Consider the following 22,979-nt stretch of genomic DNA (forward strand, 5'->3'; position numbering starts at 1 on the left):
GAGACAAGTACCTAGAATGATCTTGCATCCTCTTCAACAGTGCTTTACCTGCCTTTAAGTTCAATGCTTTTTGTATAATTTGTGCTTTATTAAAAGCTCTAACGTCATTTAAAACAGAATACTCACCAAAACTAGACTTCAAAGACATGGGTGCATGGAAAATTGCGATTATGAAACACATCTTAGAAGCGTTTTCTTTTTGTTGTTCATGTAGATAACTAATTACTGGTGATGAAATTTCAAGTACTAAGCGATATATGGAATCTGCCATAAAACGAGCTGCATGACAGGCACCGAGCTGATAAATTAATAAATCTTTTAACTTATCAGAGTTGATGTTTAAATAAAAAGAAAGATATTTACAAGATGCCTGTAATCTTCTCTTGGAAAAGTAGTGTTACTCAGAGGAAATTCTTCAAAACTCTTTGCCTCAAAATACAAACTGTATATGCCTGAACCAAAAGTGGGTAAATTCTCAGAAAACCTTTTAAATCTATATTCGGCATCTTTTATCATCATCTTTTATCATTATCTTTTAAATTTATATTTGGCACCTGATTCTAAATATATCCGTCCTTTTTTGCATTTGGGTTCCACTTAAGGAGCAGAAATTAATGGCTTCCTAAAGTTATAATAAAGTGTATTATTTGGGCCTTTACTTTTAATCCCAATTATTTCTTTGTGCACATGAGTAAAGTGCAGTTCGTAAATATAATGTCGACACATAAACCAAAGCAGTGGTTTCTTTAAAATTCGTGTTAAAATCCTAATTTTTCCCTCCAATCTGTCTACATTTGTAGCAGTAGTGTCTGTACAAACTGCAAAAGCCTGGTCGGGATACTTTAAAATACTCTAATAGATTTTGTATAACTAAAACCTGATCAGCTGCTTTTCCAGTCTTACTTTGTACAACTCCAAGAAAAAGGTCATCTTTATACTATATTTCTGGGCTTGTAACAGAAACAGCAAGTTCTTTAATATGGCTAACTACTTAATCATCAAAATGGAAAACAAGTTTTTTACCTCTAAATTCATCTCTACAAATTTCTCGTATTTCAATACCTTTGTGTGCTATAGTTTCAAAGCGTTTCTACCTCACAGTCTCTTTAATTGATTTTAAATCTTTCATTTCTACACCTAAGTAGTTCATTACACAACCAATAAACATAGTTTGATCTCTGTAACTTATTCTTAAATTTTCAAATTTGTGCTATAACCTTTGCTTCAAATATATTATTGTTGTATCAGTTTTGGCATTAGGCTTTTCTACATTCGCTACTTGATAAAACATTTTGAATGAATCACCTCCATAGTCATCTCCTATTTTTATATGGATTTCGTTGTCTTTTATCTTGTTATATAATAAGAGGTTGTTGCTAAAATTATAACAAGAAAAATTAGTTTTTGTTTTTATAGTATTGCATTTAATTTATTGTAGTATTTTTAAGTAATTTAATTGTAGTATGTTAAAGTATTTTTTAAAAAAGATTTGTTTGTACCTATCTAGTACATTTATTATATGTCCTTGTAGATTTTCGATATGTGCACATGGCAATTCCTTGATTTCATAAGAACCTTTTGAATTTTTTTTCAACCATAAATGGAGCGTTTTTAACAATAAGATCATCACGTTACCATTTCTTAGCCACATTTCTTTGTTTTGCATTAGAAGCACATATAACATTGTTGTTTTTCAACCACCTAAAATGATGTTTTTTTTTATTATCAATAACTATTGAAAGTATTGAATTTGTCTTTTCAAGATTTCTATATAATAATTGCAATCTTGTGTACCTAGATAATATTTTCATGGAAAAAATCATATAAAAAAAATCTTGCCCATAAACCCTGACTTTTCCATGCTTGCTAAGCATGTTTATGTATTCATTAGGCTCAAGAATTTGTATTTTTTTTTTTTATATATATATCGAGCTTTACTCGACCAAACACACGTTCTGCTGGCAGATATGAGTGCCCACGTTCTGAAAACGTATTTGTAATATACAGTTTCTTGAAACATTTCTTTCTTAGAGCAAGAAGCATAGATGCCATATTTATGTTTTTGTTTTGTCCATAGCAATAATCAGAAAACAGCTGAAGTGATGTATCATCCGAACACATATCCATTAGATCATTTTTTTAATAGATGTTGTACGGCTGAACCGATCATATTTGAATCTTTTCCATTGTCACACTCCAGCCATGTAAAAAAAAAAGATATCGTTAACAGACTGAGATTTATTAACCATATGAATAACAATACTTAGAACATAAATAAAGCTGGCGAGAATAGTAGGCTTCTACTATTGATAATTTTGGTAGTACAAGATTCTCCATCATATCAAATCAGATAGTAATCTCATTTGGGTGGATAACACCTGATGACTAAAAAATGAGACAACTTTAAAATTGTTATTACAGCCATAATTACATAGCTAACGAATTTGATTTAAAATAAATTTGTAATTAACTATATGGTATTTAAAAAAATATAATAATTGGTTTTCAACAACATCATTAAAAGCAATTCGACCTAGACGAATTGAAGTCATCGAGGCATAACAATTGTTACTTTCGGATCCATTTTGTTAAGACAATTCACAATACGCCGTTTGAGTTGAGGAATGCTTCTTGCTTGCCAATTATCATCGTAGACTAAGCGTTTCAACTGACCCCAAAAGTCCTCAATTGGTCAAGCTTGGTTGGTCAAGCATGGTTTTTTGGCTAAGTTTAGAGTCATGAATACATAGTTGTATATAATGGATAAAGCATGGAATTGATGTCATTTCATATTTGGTAGGACCTCCTTTACAATTTAATTACTTCTTTCATTCTACGGGGCAGAGACGCAATTAGTGAGTCAACAATTCTCATATCAATCTCTCGCCAGGCCTTCTCGATTTGTTCAAATAATTCCTCACTGGTCTTCACATTAGCACGCTCAATCTTATTGTCAATTGTTTCCCACAAATTTTCTATGGGATTCAAGTCAGGGCTTTATGCAGGCCAGTCCATTATGGTGATATTCTTGCCCTTGAACCATTGTTTTACAATTTTTATTCATATATTGACTAAGTCCTAGTTTGTTCACAAAGGGCTGGATCTCTTGAAACTTCACTTTCCTGGTTTCTTCACTTGGTTTTCCAAGGATTACAGGAATTAATGATCCTTTTTTTGTTCATAGTTTAAAAGTTCCAAAAATTTTCAAATTTGAAATGTTCCGAAAAATAATAATGCAGCATTTCAATACTTACAAATTTATAATTTAAATTTATAATATAATAAGTTTAAGCAACTGCTCTAATAATGGATGGTAAAAATATTTGAAAAAGTCAATAACCTGACTAAAAAATTCTTAAAATGACATTGAGTTTATAATCTAAAGATAGTAACACCCTCTGTTGGCAAAGTTTTTGCTTAAAGTTGTAAAGTTCCGATACAAGCTAGTTCTAAAGAATAAAGTAAAAACTCTTAAAATTTATATTATTTCGATACATTTCAATACATATCTAGAAATGCCCAGTAGTTCTGATAATTTTACTTAAAACCTTTGAAATAAAAGAAACCAAAAAGAAAAGTAATTGTGTGCTTTAAACAAAAGTTATTTTATTAATCTCTGTTATCAAATTCATAATGATATTTTATTAATTAAGAAAACTTGTCAAAATTGTCAACAAAAAATTTAAATGTCAGATGATGAACGTCCTGGAGTTGGTGGATGAGAAGGGCCAGCAGTTGGTGTGCGAGAAGGACACCAACTGCTGGCCCTTCTCAGAAGAAATGTTGTGGCAGTAGACTGAGTAGAGTGTGAGCTGTCTAGTGGAACATCACTACCACCATCATCTTCATCATCATCATCACCAATGTTGATGACTTCTCGAGAAGACAGTCGGTCCAATGCAAATCCAGATAATTGACTGCTAGTTTCTGGCTCAAAAATGGCCCGAGATGGCAACCTTTTTGCAGCTTCTTCAGCCATAGCAGCAAGTTCTGCTTTGGTTGTCAAATACTAGGAATGTAAAGTGATCCTGTCAATGTTTTGTTGAATGTAAATCAATTTTTCCACATTCTCTGGCTGGAGCTTTGTTCTTTTTGCGCTGACTATATTACCACCTGCACTAAAAATTCGCTCACATGGAGCAGATGAAGTGGGAATACACAGCCATTTGCGTGCTGCTTCAGACAGCAGAGGAAATCTGTCTTTATTGTCCCGCCAAAATTCAAGTACTGGCTGTTTGGTAGCTGGCATTGCTGAAAACATCTCCCACTCAGTTTGAGTCTTGGACTTGACTTGAATAGTAGAAGGTACTTCTACTTCTGATTTTGGTCTTTCTATAACTCATCCATGTCTTGCAGTTCTGGATTGTCAACAGGTGGATTATTACGTGACGATTCCAAAGAAGCCGACCATTCTCTATGACTGAAGTTTTTGGTAATTAAAGCATCATAGGCTGCTTCATAGCCACCAATTTTTTTCAATGAGTTGCCTTGATAAAGAGGGTTCAACATGCAGCCAAGAGCATAAAAAATTTTTTTGGTGCCACTGTCCGGAAATCGGATCATCAAGTTTTTGATGAACTTTCTAAAGAAGTATTCAGCTCCTGATGACAAAGTTCCTGACTGTACTGCTTGCTGAGCTCAATGTTTGAGACTATAAATGTGAGCAATCACTTTGTGAATGGTCACACCTTTTTCAGCTGAAAGGCTTTCAGAAACATTGATTCTCTCAAGCATAGGCAAAACTTCGTCAAACAAGTCAAACTCGTCTTCAGTTGGGATGAGATGTCCCATTTTTGTTGGATCATTGCCACTGTACTTGATGGACAGCAAAACTTGACAGATTCTATAAATGCTTTGCAACATGAAGAAGTGAGAATTCCATCGTGTCTTGACTGGAGCTATCAATTTGTTTTCCAATTCATCATCTTCTTTCATAGCTTTGACCTCTTTTTCAATCCTTGCTTCACACAGGTATGACTTGTGGCATTTTGAAACCAATGCTGTAGCTCTTTCCAAGGCATCACTAAGGTTAAGGCCCTCAGCTTCCTTGCAACTGTCAATGGAGTCTGTGACTGCAAGATTCAAAAGATTGTCTGCACATCTAAGTGAGTGATTCACATTTTTGCACTTGGGAATTGCAGCAATCATGTTGGATGCATTGTCATGAGTGCAAGCTACGTTGCCAGCTCCGGAGTTTCCAGGCAAAGTACTGACCAAGCTATAAAAAACAAAATTAAACTTTTACTAATTATAAAAACAAACAACAAAAAAGCAAAGTTTGTTTTATAACACAAGATATCAAAATTTCTCGATTTATTTCAGTATACCTTTAAATTAATTGAATTAAAAAGTTTCTTGGTTAATAATATTAGTCCATGTATTTGTATTTAAGTTTTTTAAACTACAAAATAGAGATTAGCTTGTTTTTTAGCTTCAAGCTTTAAGAGGTTTAAGAGCTCCTCTTACCTCATATTTTATATAAGAGTTTTCCTGCTCCACCACAACAAAGATGTCTCACCTGTCCTGCTATATGTATATATTTATTAAAAGTTATGTTTTTTATCAGTGGCTTTTAAAAACTAAAATAATAATTCTAAGCTAGAAACAACCTTGAAACTTTCCTCCTTTTTGCTTTTAATGAATACTCTATCCATTCTTTTTCTGGTCGTCCAGTTTTTAAATTTGAATCAAGTTTAGTATTTTGATTCTGAAACAACTCACCCTCTAACCAGGGCACTTCTTGTTTAGTTAATCTTTTAAAATTACGATTATGCTTTGCATATGAAGGGCTCAGTGGAAAAAGTACTTAAGTGTATTTTGAGAGTTTTGAGAAAAAGTAGATCAAAGTTTTTAAATTGAAGCTGAAATACCTTTTATTCATTTTACTCAACTGTAACATTTTTTTTTATATCCAGCACACACTGCTTCATATCTAAACCAAGTTTTATACTTGCTTTGTAAAAAAATAATGATTTTGTGATAAGATATTTTGCACTTAGGTACTTTTTGCCCTAAATTTTTATTTTCAACTTAATTTTTAAATTTACCAGCAATGTTTTGCACCAATAAATGTTTTTGTCAATCTATGATAGTCCCCTTCTCACACCCTGTTTATTTATAATCCAAGCAGCTGTTAGTATGATGTTTAATTAATAGGTAGATAACATTTCTGTTGCCAGTGTTAAGTTCTTCAGTGATCATCTGCCTATTAGTGTAGGTTACATAAGATGGAACAATCTACTGATACTTGTTATAGTTGCTATTTGAATAATACCTACTGGAAAATCATTTTATTAAAAGACTGCCTTCAAGGTAAACATCTAATGGCAAATAGTAATATTCTTTAACAATAAACACACTTTTTTGACAAGATTCTGTTTATGATTATGTCAAAATGTTGATTTCCATTCAAATTTTAAACAAAAAAGTATAAACACAAAGTGAATTTACACTATTGGTCAACAAAAATAGTAAAACAAATGTGATGTGATAATTATTTACAATCTTGATGGTAACACTATTTACCATAATAATTATCTATACAAATTTAAATTAAATTAATGCCCTATTCAAAATCATCAGCTTGCTCATCCTCTTCTGGAGACATTTCTATAGGTTTGAGGGAAGTGTAAAAAGTTACACTCTCTGGAAGATGGACATGCGACAAAAGTGACATAATATCATTAAATTTTGCTTTTTTTATTGGAAAAAAACCGTTGAATGCCAAAGGGCAATCATTAATTGCCGATTTTAAGGTGCTCAATGATTTTCCCCTTTTTAATAAATTTAAAGTGGAAGTGAGGAGGCCAGTCATTGAGCTTCTGCCTACAGGGTTCTTCAGCCTTTCAAATAAAATCCCTCTGAGACTGGCAATACCCTCTGGCGCTTTAATTACTTTATCCAGGCTAGATTTAAAATCTTTAACCCTTACAACAGGTCTACTGTCCATTTCCAAATTGTCAGTAAATGGATGTTCGACATACACAATTTTCCATGAACTATTAATACTTGATTTGGCAATAAGATTTACCAGGTCAGAAGGCTTATGAAACTTATCTGTTTTTAATTTTTTTTTTTCAATCCTGCCAAAGTCTCTGTCACATGGCATTCTGCTGTGACCAGGAATAGGGTACTTAATAACAACTTCACTGAGTTTAGTATTACATAAATTTTGCAAAAAAGCAACAATATATCGGTTCTTGTTTTGTGAAAAACAATTATCTGTGAAAATGACCAGTTTCCTTATCGACTCTGGCAATTCATCTATATAGTGTTCCAGACATGAAAGAACCTCATTGGGTCCTTTGTCAGCAAAGTTTTCGGCATAAATGTACATCGAAGCATTTCCAGAGCAAACATGAATGCCAAGGTTATGCACAGCCAGCTGTCTTTTGTAGTATTCCTGACCAATCCCAGTTACAGGTAGAAGCAGGTTCTTTTGAAAATCCATAGCTATGACTTGAGTATCATCAGTAGAAAGATGAAAGATGCTTGTCCTCTCTTATCTGCTCGTAGAAGGCATACCCTTTTCTTTTGTGAACTTCATGTTCAATTCTCAGTTTTAACACCAAATCATTATTTCTGTTGACAGTGGTAGATTTAATATCAGCATTTAATTTTTCACATGTGCCACACACATCTGTACGTGGAAACCCAAAACTGATATTAAATTCATAGTTGAAAATATCTCTGTAGATCCATTCTTTGGCGATAGTTTTCATGTCTGGGTGTTGTTCCAAAAACAACCTAAACATCTCAGAAATGTTAAGGTCAGAGGTTAGGTAGCTCCTTTTTCTATTGTCTGCTCGAGAATAGTGGTTTTCTCTTGCAGGAAATGAAGAAATATGTTGACGGATTGCTTGGCGAATCTCATCATTAAGTTTTTTGTGATGGCCATGCTTTCCTCTTAAGTCTTGTAGGGGTTCTTCAAAGTCAAGGACTTTTTTTTTCAGACGTGATTCCTTAATACCGTGCAGAGCACAAAAAGCATTTTTGCACACCGATATAGGAGAGCCAGTTTCTTTTATTGTGTAGCTGTAGCTGCTACGGAATGTTTTGGGGACTGCCTGACTCTGTTTTCGCCTAATAGTGTTTTCTTCTTTTACAGAAATGCAACCCCAAGCTCATTAAATTCTTTTAAAATATTACTCTTTTCTACATCTTTAAACATCTCTAGGCATTTGCACCTGCAGTCCACATAGTGCTGGCTCCTTTCATCAACATCCTTTCCCACCTGGTTTTTGTGCGCATCGCCTGTAAATATAAAGTTTACATTTTACATTAGGCTACAACATAAAATGAGTGAGGTGAAGAGGGCGTAATACTAATAGTATAGATAGGCTAATACTAAATCTAGTAACTAGATCTATAAACTATAAATTTAAAAAAAATCAAATTAAGATAGGGCCTACTATTTAAAAATAGAACTGAGAACTGTTTAATTCAATAGAAATAAATAACTAAGGCTAATATACGTATAATTTAAAACAGACCAGATCTAGATTTTACATAATATTAATAATAAAGTCCTCAAATCGCCAAAATTCTGCAGTGATAACAGTACTGTGTACAGTCTGTACAGCATGGAAGCCGAAATTATAGCATCATGCCTCATGGCATGATTTAAAGTAAAGTGATTTTTTTTTTTAAATATAAGTTAGTATACATAGCTATCTTTAATTTCATTATTTTGATTACTCAATAAACAACATACCTGAAGCTTTGGCACGCTTTATTGCAGTCTTTGACCATTTATTTGGTGTAGATTTTCTTTTTTTCCCAGTTTTGTTTTCACTTTTCTCAACTACGGTGTCAGCCATTGTTGTTGAAAGTAACAGGAAGGGTGTGACTCTTTGGTGCATTCTTATTGGCTGGCAGTAATTTTGTGATTGCTTGGTAACAGTTAAGAACTTTTTTCCCTAAAGATCAGCACTTAAGAACTTTTTCTTCAAAATTTTACCAAAACAGCTGATGTATAGTATTCGATTTAAGCTACTTCGGTACTTTTTCCATGGCCTAAATTTACAGGGATGTTTTAGGGGAGGTAATCAAATAATATACCGGTCTTAACTCATTTTTGAAAAAAATGTAACTTAAGTACTTTTTCCACTGAGCCCTTCATATTTAACCCTAAATTTATAAATAAAAAGTCTAATTTTTCTGACAGTTCTACATCAGACAGTTTTTCATTGGTTAGCAATTTATTTCTTGCTTCAGTTTCTAAAACGGCTTGCAAATTCGTATGATTAACACCAACTTCTTGAATCATGTTTATAAGTTCTAATCTTTTCATATTTAATCAACAGCAAAGTAAAAACACCTGTAAATTCGGAAAAAAGTTTTGGCCTTTTTTTCGCAATTTGGACTCATTGTGCGCCGTGACAAATAAAAAATTTAAAACTTACGCCATACTTATTTTTGAAAAGCGCGTAACTAATTTAATTTACTAATGTCTCAACTTAATAAGTAAGTTGAATCAATGGCACACTTTACATAAATAAAATAAATAAAAAGACCAAAAAAGTAATACAAATTGTATTTTATTTTTTTAAAAAGAAACCATCATCTGATATAACCATAAACATTTTATTTTGAAATATCCTGATATTTTCATTTGCAGAGTTGAATAGTTTCAAAATATAAAGATACCACAACACTTTTCACAAGACTTTGCATTTTTTTAGCCGAAGCTTATTAGTACAAGCAAATGGTATTTGCAAGAGATAATGCTGCAACAGCCCCAAAACTCCTCCAAACGATCTTGGGTACGAGAGGTCCATGAAATAATAATATGCAAAAATTTGAAGCACATATAGTGAATCATTATGCCGATGACTCATTGCAATTACTTTCCCTTCGTCAACTAATGTTACGTTTTATCCTAAAATAAATAACGCCCCAGGAGAAAAAACATAATCTCCAGCCTAAAAATTTTTTAAAAAGTGAAATTAAGTTTACCTTAATAAACATACAGTACAAAAAATCAATATCAAATTATAAAAAAAAAAAAAAAAGAAGCAATTTTTCGTTAAACTTACACTAGAAATAACAATTGGACACAACACCCCTCTTCTGGTAGTGCTCTTATGAAATTGTATTAGGGCAGATGGAATATCTATACCGTGATACAACTTTTGAACAACTTGCAATAGCCTATCTAATGCTGCTTCTTTGGTAACTATGTTAATTCTTTCAAGTTCGTCCATGATCTGAAATGTTGCAACCACATAAAGAACATTTTGTTAAAAGTGCACAAAACACAAATAGTCATCAGACAATACTATGAACATCATGTTGTAATTTATATTAGTATATACCAATTAAAATAAAGCCAAAAATAGATTTTTGTCATATGTCAATTACCATGACATTTTTTTAAGTGTCAAAAAATATTTGTCAAAAATATAACAAAGTAATTCTTCATAATTTATTTTATTTTTTCATAGATACAATAAAATGAAATGCTCCATAATAATACTGTAGATTATAAACTATAACAGATCTTAATAAAGCATTCAAAACTCGTTTGTCTCTTCTGATTCATTGCTTAGAAGGCTTTGGCTCATGAGATTTACAGTCCTTTTCTTTCTTTTCAAGGATTTCAAGGCTTTTTTTTGTCATAGATTGCTGGTGAAGGGGTAACTTCAAAGTAGGTTTGACATTGAGAGTGTGGAGATGATGGTATTTCCTCCATGGGCTGATCTTCATATCCTCCTTGCTGAGCTACCAGTTTTGAACAAAAGGTGACAGTCTGGAATAGTTGCCTTTGATGAATAATCACTGACTTGCCAGCTCTGGTGACAAATTGAATCTTTTTCTTGTTATGACTTGCCCAGCCTAAGAAAATGCTCTTTCTGAGAATGCAGATGTCGCAGGTTTTCCAAGGAATCCTCCGGCCAAATCAGCAAGGAGTGGAAGAAGATGTTCATGTGCCTTCCACCATGCCAAAGGACAGGTACGCTCATCAGCTCTTGGTAAACCAAAGTAATGGATGAACCTACGTAGTAATCGTGGTTTAAGTCATTTGATGAAAAAATATCATTGTCATTGGGCCTTAACTCATTTAGAAACAAGTTCTTCACTTCTAAAGCATCATTAGACAGGCCTTGAACGTCCTTGACTCTCTCTTCTAGATGCTTGGAGATATTATGTCTTCATTATTAGTCTGCATTGTTGTTGGGTGATTTGCCACAGGCTTCTCAACTAAATCATCCTTGAACTTTGTAGTTCCCAATAAGTGTCCTTTGCAAAAGGGATTCAGTAGTTGCCCAACTGCAAGTGGAAAGATTCCTCTACCTTTCAAAGGAAATTTGGCATGCAGATTTTTAAGTACTTCAGAGAAGAATAACTTTGCAGATTCACTGTAGTTTTCCTTAGCAACAAATCTTTCAATAAATCCAAAAAGTATTTTGAACTTGAGTAATGCCTGATGCATCCTTTGTTGGGTGTCACATGACATCCATTCACTGAAATCTTTGATGTAGCTCAAAACAGGTAGTATTTCTTCAAAAAGTTCCATTTGATCTTCATCTGATATAACATCATGGAAATCTAACTTGTCAAACTTCAGCTTTAGAAGATGGTACTTCATTCTCAATATGGCATCAATGAGTTGAAGGTGAATATTCCATCGGGTTTCACAATAGGTTGGAAGCTTTAATGGAGATATATATGCGACATGCACTCATTTTCAAGGAGAGTAATCTAATTTGTAGAGTTATGCTTTTTTGATGACAATTCTCTTACTGTTCTGAAAGCTAATAAAAGCAATGGGTCTGATTCAGATGCTTTTTTTCAAACAATTATTTAGCTTGTGATCCATGCTCTGCATACTGTTTTAATCCAGATTGTCTGAACTAATTTAAACAAGAAAAATCGTAACTATATTTTAAGCAAGGGTTTATAACAATCAAACCTATCAGTTTTAAAACTATATAACCCTAAATGAGTGCAGTTCCCAAAAGTTATAAGTATAGCTATACCACAGCATTGGGTACAAAAGTGCCTTTTAATTTTAAGTGCTTTCAATTTTGTTCAGAGTTTAAGCTTTTTTAACCTAATGTCCTAGGCAGTGCTGGGTACTTCAGCTACTTAATAATATAGTAAAAAAGTTAGCTTGTTTTTGTGAAAAAAAAAAGTTCTTACTTAAATTTCTTTGTTAAGTAGTGCATTGTCACGGCCATATAGGCCTCCTTGGTGACTGAAGTCCTGTGATCTAGTGTGAATGCCATCATTTTGCAGTCAGAGAAATTGGACTTTAGCTTGTCCTTTAAAGCTACAAGAAAAGAGTGATGAAGCAGAGGCACTTTGTTCTCGGCAAAGGTAGTGGAGTGCTTCAAGTTTGCTTTTGGCATTAAGTATTCCACGAGTTCCTTCTATATCTCAGAATCAAGAAGAGCAATCGATCAGCCCTCACAATAAGTTCATGTCAAACTCATATTGCTTCACACTCTTCACTGGGTATTTTATGCACTTTGATTTTCTGCTGTCAGCCATCGAAACACCAGCTTCTTCTTCAATTCTTTTTTAACCTTTTCTTTTATCTCATATGCTATCTGATTAAATTCTTCAGGATGGACTGATCACAGATGCTGTTTAAGATTTGCTGTGCTGCTTTTTTCACCTTAAATATCTTGTTACAAATAATGCATTCACATCGTCTACCTAAAAACAAAAAAGCCAATTAATATTGTTTATGGAGAATAAAGATCATTAGATGTAAATCAACAATATAAAATATCGTTTATTTATTGTTTTGAGAGTATTGGTATTTATAGCTGATATAAAATTGAAGCAAATTTGGGTTCTAATTCAGTTATAGATAGATACAATATGGTATTGATATTAAACTGTTTTGTATAGATGATTTTGGAGTTAGCGTAGCCATCTTGAAAAAATATTCTTGGGGGTGCAAGTTGAACTTTGAACTTTCCGTTTTTATGCGAAATGTCACATAAAAAGTATGAAAATATTCTTAATTTAAGTTCAAAATAACTCATAGATATTTATTCTATTTTTGGTTTAAAATTATTGGTAAAAAAAGTTAAACTTGTTACAAGAGCTTTTGCTGCTATGGAACTTATAACTGAAATTATATCTTCACAATTTAAAACTAAAAAAAAAAGTGATATTATGCCTTTTATTTTGGTTTTAAATTTTATATTATAAAATAAGTTTATGCATTTTTTTATTTAATTATACATATATTTTTTATTGAACAGTAAAGTTACACATTTAGTATTTTAAATGGTACAGACTATAACGTATAAAAACTTTAAATCAACAATTCACTTTAGTGCATATATTTTATTACATTGAATTGTCACCTCATTTTAAAAAATTAGTTATAAGTTTGAAACTTGTTAATATACTTTTATTCCCTTTTTTTTAGAATAAAAACATTTAGTAAGTAATACCTAGTATGTAATATAATGCCAAGTCATAGCAGATGTGCAGTTGGTGTCTGTAATAATGACAAAAGATACCCTGACAAAATAATAAAACATAACAATGTTGAAGGAAATTTAATAATGCACAAGTTACCAACATGTAAAGAGAGAAGAAATGCATTGATACATCATGTTAGCACTGGTATAAAAGATTTTGTTATCCCTAAAAACTTTTTTGTTTGTTCAAATCACTTCCTTGACGGAAAACCTACAAAAGATAATCCTGATCCAACTTTGTTTTTAAGTCTCTACTAACACCATAATAACACCAAAAAAAGAAAAGTACCATTTCCACGAAACTCAACTAATAATTCTAAAAAATTTTTAGTTATGAAAGAAACAAATTCTAATTTGACAGATGGTTGTTGCAGTTCTAGTGTTGACTGTGGCGATTCTGAGTTGAATTTACAGGTTGCAGATGAAAAAGAAACAGCAACATTTAGTGAATTTCTATTGTCTGTTCCAATGATGTTCTGCCAGTTGACACGTGAAAATGATGCGCAGTTTTTTACAGGTTTGGTGAGTACTGAAGTTTTCAAAAGTGTCTTTAATTATCTCAAACATAAAGCTTCTGTTATGACGTATTGGGATGGCAGCAACAAAAGTTTGAAATTAAGAAAAAGGTCAAGTTCTGTTGAATTAACAGAGGCAATATTATTGTCTCCTGATTATGATGTTGATCCAAGTTTAGTTGAATTGCATAAAACTGGACCCAAAAGAAAATTATCTCTAGAGCAAAAGTTGCTTTTAGTTCTCATGAAAATTCGCCTTGGCATTATGGTAGAAGATTTAAGTTTTCGCTTTCAAATATCTCCTGGAAAAGTATCCCAAATCTTTTTAACTTGGATAAAACTTATGTCAAAAGAACTGAGTATTCTGATTATATGGCCATCTTCGATGCAATTTAAAGCAACTCTGCCAAAATGTTTTATAAAGCTTTTTCCTAATGTTCGTACTATAATAGATTGCACTGAGGTATTTATGGAAACTCCAAGTAGCCTTAGTGTTCGAGCTTGTTTATATAGTAGTTATAAACATCATTGCACTGTAAAGTTTTTAGTTGCAATAACACCAAATGGTGCTATATCATGGATGTCTCCAGTTTATGTGGGACGTGCCTCTGATGTGTTTATTGTACGTGTTTCTGGTTTTCTAGACATGCTCCAACCAAAAGATCAGGTAATGGCTGACAGAGGGTTCAAAATAAAAACAGATTTGGCCATGAAGCAATGTACATTATGCATACCACCAAGTGCAGCTAAGGGCAACCAGATGACAGCCAAAGATGTCAGAAATACATCAAATATTGTCACTGTAAGGATTTATGTTGAACAAGCAATAAAGCGTATGAAAGAATTTCATATTTTAAAAAGGCAGCAATCAATTCTTCTTTTACCTGTTTTTAATGAAATAGTTGTTGTTATTGCTAGTTTAGTAAATTTGAAAAACCCACTAGTTAAATAATAATAACTTTTTTTAGCTTATTCATAAATTTTTAAGATTTTTTGGATTTTTGTGGGGTTTTTTTGGATTTTATACTTTTTTCATGTAACCTTGTTTACTAAAAAAAAAATATTTTTCCATAAAACATATATATATACATATATATATATATATATATATATATATATATATATATATATATATATATATATATATATATATATATATATATATATATATACCCAAGTTGCAAACAATATTGGCGCAATATTGGCGCGATATTGGGTATCTTGGCCAAGATTGGCCAAGATATACAATATTGCGCCAATATTGGCAAACAATATTGCGCCAATGTTGGCATATCAATATTGGCCAATATTAGCATACCAATATTACGCCAATATTGTTTTACTAATATTGGAATGCCAATATTGGCGCAATATTGGCATGCCAATGTTGGCCAATATTGCTATGCGAATATAGGTGCAATATTGTTTGCCAATATTGGCCCAATATTGTTTCGTTATTATTACTCTAATATTGGCCAATATTGCCAATTTACATATTGGTACGCATGCGTAACATCTGATATTCATAATGTCCTTTGGTTTTATGCTTTAATGTCCACAGTACTCTTAATTAAACATTTACAGATTGAATCACGAGAAGAAGTGGTTGTAACTTATTTTGAAACAGATTGTATCACGAGAAGAAGTGGTAAAAGTAAAGAAATCCTTTTAGTTGAAAATTTACGGATTGTATCACGAGAAGAGGTGGTTGTAATCAATTTAAAACAGATTGCATCACGAGAAGAAGTGGATAAATATTGCTATAATATAAGTATCAAAATTAAAATAGTAAGTTTACTTTTATATGAAAATATTTTGAGTTGGTTGCATCTGTAAGATATAGTTTTTGCATTCTATTTATTGTGTTAAAGATAATCAATTAAGTAATAAATACGTCATATAATTTAGTAAATTATTTACACATTACTAAGTTCTTAAATTAATAAATTTTAAATAAGGTATTATTAAATTTAGATTTAGGTTCATCTACTCTTCATTTCTAATCTAATTTCTTTATTTTCTAACTATTATAAGGTTTTCAATTTATGTATAACCAATAACAATTTTGTAATACTGCCTATATTTGTTTTTCTGGTATAATATATTGAATATATATATATATATATATATATATATATATATATATATATATATATATATATATATATATATATATATATATATATATATATTTACTTTACTTTTATAATGTCATGCAATTTTTTAGGTAATGAAAAAATCAATAAGTTCAACTCGATCTGCTAAATCACATTATATTAGAAGAGTAGTTAAGCAACATTTAAGTGAAATTCACTCAGCAAGTAATGCTGATAATAGGAATGAATTACTTAACTGTGACTTTGAAAGGGCAAAAAACTTTAGTGATAAATCTATTAATCATAATATGTTATCTCAAAACTCTTATAACAATTATTTGGTTGAAGATACATTAAAATCCTTAAATGTTGAGTTTGGTGACATATCATCTTTTGATGAAAACCAATCCTCAAATTTGACTAACAATGCCGAAGATGACTGTAATGTAACTGATGATGAGCAAGGCTATTATCCTTCTTGTTCCAGTGACGATGAAGAGGCTGAGGATGAGGTTACTTTGAAAGAACTGCTTGTTTGCTGGTCAGTCAAACACAGCGTAACACATAGTGCTCTATCAGACTTACTAAAGATCTTGTCTAAACAACATCCAGATTTGCCCAAAGATAGTAGAACCTTATTGAAAACAAAAAGCAGTTCTGACATTATTATCATGCAAGACATGTATGAGCAAAAAGCAGAGTTTGTTTATTTTGGTTTGAAACATCAGTTAACTAATTTACTAGTGTTTAACAGCATTAAAAGCTGCAAAGTCAATTTATTGTTTAGCATTGATGGATTGCCTTTGTATAAGAGCTCGGGAAAACAGTTTTGGCCAATGCTTTGCAGTGTTACACTTGGCGACAATATTTATAAACCGTTTGTAGTTAGCATATTTTGTGGCAACAGCAAACCAAAAAGTTCAGCTGTTTTTCTGGCTAGTTTTGTAGCTGAATTCAATGTTTTGAAGGAACAAGGCTTATTTATAGGTGAAAATCACTTTACCATACATGTTAAAGGCTTTGTGTGTGATGCACCGGCACGTGCTTTTGTTAAATGTATAAAAGGACATAATGGGTTTTATGGTTGTGAGCGATGCATTCAAAAGGGAACTAGGGTAGATAATAGAACTGTATTTCCTGATATCAATGCATTGAAGAGAACAGATGCTTCATTTGCTTTATTCCAACAAGTTCAGCATCACAAACCAGATGCAGTATCCCCATTGTTAGAGCTTAATATTGGTCACATCTCTCAATTTCCACTTGAATATATGCATCTAGTTTGTCTTGGTGCCACGAAGATTACTTCTGCATTGGATTCGTGGAAAACGTGCAGTAAAAATAAGCACGCTAATTGCAGATATAATTTCAAATGGCTTGAAAAATTTTGCAGCTAATGTTACTGTTGAATTTGCACGTAAGCCAAGATCACTAAAGGACATTGATCAATGGAAAGCCACAGAGTTTTGGTTATTTTTGTGCTACCTTGGGCCTCTAGTATTACGAAGCCATCTTACCAATAATCTGTACCAGCATTTTATGTTATGCATGTTGCAATTAGTATTTTAGCTAATCCAAATATGTGTTGAACGCATGTTGATTATGCAGAAAAGTTGTTAAACATATTTGTCATGCAAATGCCAGAATTATATGGCAACAGTTCCATAAGCTACACAATGCATAGCCTTTGTCACATTTGTGATGATGTAAGACAGTATGGCTCACTTGATGAGTACAGTGCATTTCCTTTTGAAAATGCTTTAGGCATTATGAAACGATTATTAAGAAGTGGTCACATGCCACTGCAGCAGTTGTGTCGACGTTTGTCAGAAAGAGTTGATAGCAACACATGTTAGTCGCAATATGAACCTGATAGCAAGTTTGAAAAGGATACACAGTAACGGCCCTACGTTAGGATACTATGGAAAGCAATATCTAAAGGTTGAATATGCTGGTTTCTCATATTTTTCTGCAAATTCCAACAACTATGCTTTACTTGATAATGGAAAAGTTGTCCTTATTGAAAATGTTATTGATGCTGACGATGTTATGATAATTACACGTGTTTTTGGACTAAAAGAAAATTTCTACACCTATCCTTGTGAATCTTCTTTGCTCGATGTCTTTAGAGTTAGTCAACTATCTGATCAATTTTTTGCTTTTCCTATAACTTCTATACTGAAAAATGCCTATTATTACCTAGAGAAAACTATTTTGTAAGTTTTGCTTTACTTCATTGGGGCCACTAACATACTTCAAATGTTAGGACGCTATTCTAATGTTATATATTTTATTATTTTATTGAAAGAGATAATAATTTATTCACTAAAGTAGATTTTGCTTTCAGGTTAAGTTTAAGTTTACAGTAGTTTTTTTTTTTATCTTAAAAAGCAAATTTATACAATTCACTGTACATTTACTGCAATATGCAAGTTAACAAACTCTTTTTTTTACATAAAAATGAATATGAAATTAAATAGTACCAATTAAATTTTATTTTTTTTTAGTGTTGCATCTCAGCATAGTTAAGGAGAGATCCTAACAAATAGCGTTTCTTAAGCTTTGTCTAAAATTTACGTTTTTAAACTATTAATGTTATGTATTTTTTAAAAGTAGATTAAAGGCTTTTCATTAAATTTATTATTTTTTGTAAATCTTTTTTCAATCCAAGAATCAAACAAAATAAAATCACTTAAATATATAACACGGAAGGGCAGCATAAAACAGTTCAAACAAATGTTTTAAGTATTTTCAATCTGAAAATGTCTCTTTTATTCAAGGGTATATAGTCTCCTTGTTTCCAGCATTAAAATATTTGATAAATCACCTCATAATTTACCTTTCCATATACCGTGAAAACATTTAAAACTCTTGCCCCATTGTAATTAGCTAAAACTTGAATTTCGTAGAAATTAAAATCACCAAAAATTTAAAAACAAAATAAAACAACGAGTTTCATGATTTAAAAAAATGAACCAATAAGAATGCACTTAAAAAAGATAGAACCTAAACAGTTTTGTTTTTTTCAGCTCTTTATTTAATTACGCTGACCACACAAGAGTGGAACCACTAAACTTAAAAAGTTACTTATTTAATTACTTTTTACTTTTAATTTAATTAAAAAAATTACTTATTTAATTACTAAGTTTTTTAATTTTTTTTTTATTTATATACACATATTGTAGGGTTAAGTTAAGGATGGCAACCAAGTTTAAAAAATTTGCTGTTGCTGAATTTCTTGATGAAAAAAAAAAAGGTATGTGTGCCATGGACGTTATCTGTTCGTCATGGCTGATCAGTGAAAGTTTGGTGTGTTGGCCAAATCACTTACGATCATCTCGCCTTTCAGCTGCAATTCATGAAGCCACACTTACTCCTGAAAGTAACTGGAAACATCTGAAAATAAGAATTCTTTATTTTTCTGGTAATTGTTGTTATTTACTATGTCATTTTTGCTTGTTTTAGTGTTTAGTTTTGCTTTGTCTTTTAGGTTACATTTGTGCAAGATGCTAATGATGTGAACAGCTATATTCATCTTTACTTTATATATTTTTAGACAGTTATGAAACTGCTTTAGAACAGATGAAAACATTAGAGTTTACATCAAGTGCTGAAACGGCCGTTGAAAGTGACGACGAATTTCCCATGCCTCCAGCTAAAAAGTTAGCAGGTTGTAACGCTGTTCAATATATTGAACCATCTATATCGAACCATTATCAACCAATATCTCCCTCTCCTGACCAGAGCTTGGCTACTGTTGTGGCTGCTTTAGGCACCCGATTTGCTGGTAAAGAGTTACATAGATGGGTTATTTATTTGAATGTTTAATTGACTGTACTGTTTATACCTTTTTTTTCCTTTTTTTTGTGTGATCTTAGATCTAATCTATTTGCTTTTTATTTAAGTCATAGTCAGTCATTTTTATTTATGTCATTTTACATATTTTATTGCAGCATTTGAGAAGAAAAGCTTAGATCTGCTTGTTGGCATTCAATATGATTTGAAAAAAATAAACACTCGTCTAATCAATTTAGAAAAAGGTTTAGTGTTGCCTCCTACAGTTTGCAATCAAAGCATAGCAGGACCATCCCCATCAATGCAATGGAATTATTTGCCAGTTAGAGAGGAAAAAGATCTTCTAGACCTGGATGAAAAATTAAGGAATAAAGACACCTATGAATCTTTGGTACGTATCAAAGAATTAATATCCGTTAATAGTTTTTAGAAACAGTTCCATATGCATTTAAAATTAGTATACTTTACATTTATATATATGATACATTTATTTTAATTTAGATATGGAATTAAATGCTTTATATAAAGTATACTTACTAAATTGTGTTGTGATTTTTAACTTTTATGCACAGTTAGCTCATTTAGTAGAGCAATGAGTCTACTAATCTTAGAGTCATATGAAGCCCCACTTTTAACAACCTATGCTGGTGAATGAAAAATCTGTTAATATTGTATAACTGTGGGTAAGGGTATGAGAAGCTTATAAACCTGAAAGGAATTTTGTATGGTTTTTTTCCTAGTGTTATTATCACTTTATAAAACATTTATGAAAATTTGCCATCTTGATCTACAAAACAGGTTGACCTCATGGGTCTATTAGTAACAAATTGCTTTTCTTCTTCTATATCATTTTTAAATATCACATTATATATAATCACATTGTCACATTTGGAAACCTGTATGAAACACACACATTTATGTAACCATTCATCTTTTTCAAAATCAATTACTTTTATTTTTTATTTTTTCTTAAATAATATTTGGTTTTTTTTTTTATTATTTAAGATGAACTTCCTTGCATCGGTTGGAGGAGACGATTATAAGCAACTCACTACGGCTATCTTAAAACAGCTAATGGCCAAAGAAGTATGTTTGCTATATTCATTGTATGGCAGAAAACAAAAGAAATCTTTTTCGGCACTTACGTCATGCAAGGTGGTTATAGGTAATTTATATAATTATTTATCCTCTTATTCGTTTAATTTACAAAATTAATAATTTTATTTATGATTTATTTAACATTATTAAATTTAAATTTGTTTACAGCTGCCATAAAAAAAAAGTTTGAAAATGCTAATGACAAAAACATTAAAGAAAGAATTGGTAGCTTTCTGGCCACGGCCATTGATAGAGACGGTGGAAGAAAGAATAGAACCACAACTGAGCCACGTCCACTATTGAGCGATAAAAATGATTTTCGACAAGATATTGAAATTCAATGTCCACTATTTGATAGTGAGACTATAATGCAGTAGTGTATATATATAAAGAAAAGTGTATTTAAATAGCATTGATTGTTTTATTTTGTTATATTTTGGTTTTCTTTCTCTTTTTCATTTGTATCAGTTGGTTATAACCATTAATAAATTTATTATTAGATTTTAAAAAATCTTGTTTTTTAGAAGGGTTCCTATATTGTCGTCTCCTAGGCTATAACTCAAGTTACAATCTAATAGTCTTCGTTATTCCTTTGGGTTAAACAATTAATTGCTTAACCCAAAAGAATAACGCAAATTGGTACTATAGTACAATATTTTAATAAAATACAATATTGTATTTTATTAAAATATACATATAATAATAAAAATCTATAACAGACAATACAATAGTTTACAATATTGGCATAATATTTTAAACTATATTACGCCAATATTGGTCAGTATTAAATCCCGAATATTGGCGCAATATTGTTTACAATATTGTGCCAATATTGTAAACTATATCGCGCCAATATTGCAATGTCAACATTTTGCCAATATTGGCCAATATTGATTTAACAATATTGGCGCAGTATTGTACCGCCAATATTGGCAAATATTGATTTAACAATATTGGCGCAGTATTGTATCGCCAATATTGGCCAATATTGGCAAAATGTTGACATTACAATATTGGCGCGATATAGTTTGCAATATTGCGCCAATATTGTAAACAACATCGCGCCAATATTGCGCCAATATTGTTTGCTACTTGGGTATATATATATATATATATATATATATATATATATATATATATATATATATATATATATATATATATATATATATATATATATATATATATATATATATATATATATATATATAGGTTTTAGTAACTAAAAAAAATCTGATATATATTTAGATAAACAAGTTCAATGTTATTCGACAGATTTCAAATCTCGTTCAAGTCTTCTATTGTTAAAAAATTTACCCAGTAAAGCTCCATAATTAACTTTAAATGGTCTAAACCTAAACCATAAATACTATATGTTAAAAATTGTTCTAAACCTTTTTTAAGAAATTGAATATTTTCTGATGATTAAAGTTTTTTATTGCATATCTGGTAAGGAAACAAGACAGTATGAGCATATCCATTCAGTATTGTTTTCATTTTCAATATCAGTTATACCTTCACATTTAATATGGAACCAACCTTCAAAAAGATTACTTTGGATACTTTTTAAATACAATTCCATGTTTGTGTCAATTTCATACTTTTCTAGCAAAAAATTATCACACTTGTAACAAAATATTAAAGGTTTAAAGTTTAAAAGAGCTGGACAAACATAGGTTTTATAAAATATATCAAGATTTGCAGAAACTTTATTCCAATAATCTTTATTGAATTTAACTTTTTGAATAAAAGTTTCCTTGGTAGTCCATACAACAAAAAAACATTCTTTAATTTCTGTTATTGCCGTTTGTGAAATAACTTGTGTGTAATATTTATGATTTTCTTTTAAAGTAATTACACTATTGTTAACTGTTAAGAAATCACATTCTGATTCTGATATTTTTTTATAACGAAGACTATATGGACACTTGATTTCTAAAATACTTTTACCATGACATTTACAAAATACAATGCTATCAGGTGATGCAGCTAAATAGCCTTTAAATTTTGAAAGAAAAATTCCACATTTT

General features: G+C 31.1%; 2 protein-coding genes and 3 pseudogenes across 3 annotated transcripts; 2 read left to right on the forward strand and 3 right to left on the reverse strand.

The window, feature by feature from the left end:
• Positions 1-1,210: 1,210 nt before the first annotated feature.
• LOC149885816 (uncharacterized) lies at positions 1,211-2,584 on the reverse strand (annotated as a pseudogene).
• A 1,098-nt stretch (positions 2,585-3,682) lies between these two features.
• Positions 3,683-5,021, reverse strand: LOC149885817 (uncharacterized; annotated as a pseudogene).
• A 1,317-nt stretch (positions 5,022-6,338) lies between these two features.
• LOC149885818 (uncharacterized) lies at positions 6,339-10,014 on the reverse strand. Its single transcript, XM_090092421.1, has 2 exons — positions 9,366-10,014; positions 6,339-9,129 (listed from the first exon to the last, which is right to left on the reverse strand). Exon 2 carries the CDS (start codon positions 7,448-7,450, stop codon positions 6,566-6,568), a length of 885 nt encoding a protein of 294 aa, XP_089948547.1. The 5' UTR covers positions 7,451-9,129; positions 9,366-10,014; the 3' UTR covers positions 6,339-6,565.
• Positions 10,015-15,510: 5,496 nt separating this feature from the next.
• On the forward strand, positions 15,511-18,305 carry LOC145189871 (uncharacterized; annotated as a pseudogene).
• Positions 18,306-18,508: 203 nt separating this feature from the next.
• Positions 18,509-21,479, forward strand: LOC145192182 (uncharacterized). Of its 2 annotated transcripts, none has more exons than XM_090094009.1 (5): positions 18,509-19,480; positions 19,613-19,843; positions 20,010-20,242; positions 20,857-21,006; positions 21,118-21,261. In XM_090094009.1, exons 1-5 carry the CDS (start codon positions 19,255-19,257, stop codon positions 21,124-21,126), a joined length of 849 nt encoding a protein of 282 aa, XP_089950135.1. In that variant the 5' UTR covers positions 18,509-19,254; the 3' UTR covers positions 21,127-21,261. The 2 variants fall into 2 exon arrangements, with proteins under 2 accessions (XP_089950135.1, XP_089950134.1); XM_090094008.1 differs by having other exon boundaries at positions 18,537-19,480; positions 20,857-21,016; positions 21,118-21,479.
• Positions 21,480-22,979: the final 1,500 nt, after the last annotated feature.

Source organism: Hydra viridissima, unplaced genomic scaffold, assembly GCF_058129835.1.
Source record: "Hydra viridissima isolate aposymbiotic clone 2 unplaced genomic scaffold, HvirCarnegie_v1 scaffold_7, whole genome shotgun sequence".
Taxonomy (NCBI): Eukaryota; Metazoa; Cnidaria; class Hydrozoa; order Anthoathecata; family Hydridae; genus Hydra; species Hydra viridissima.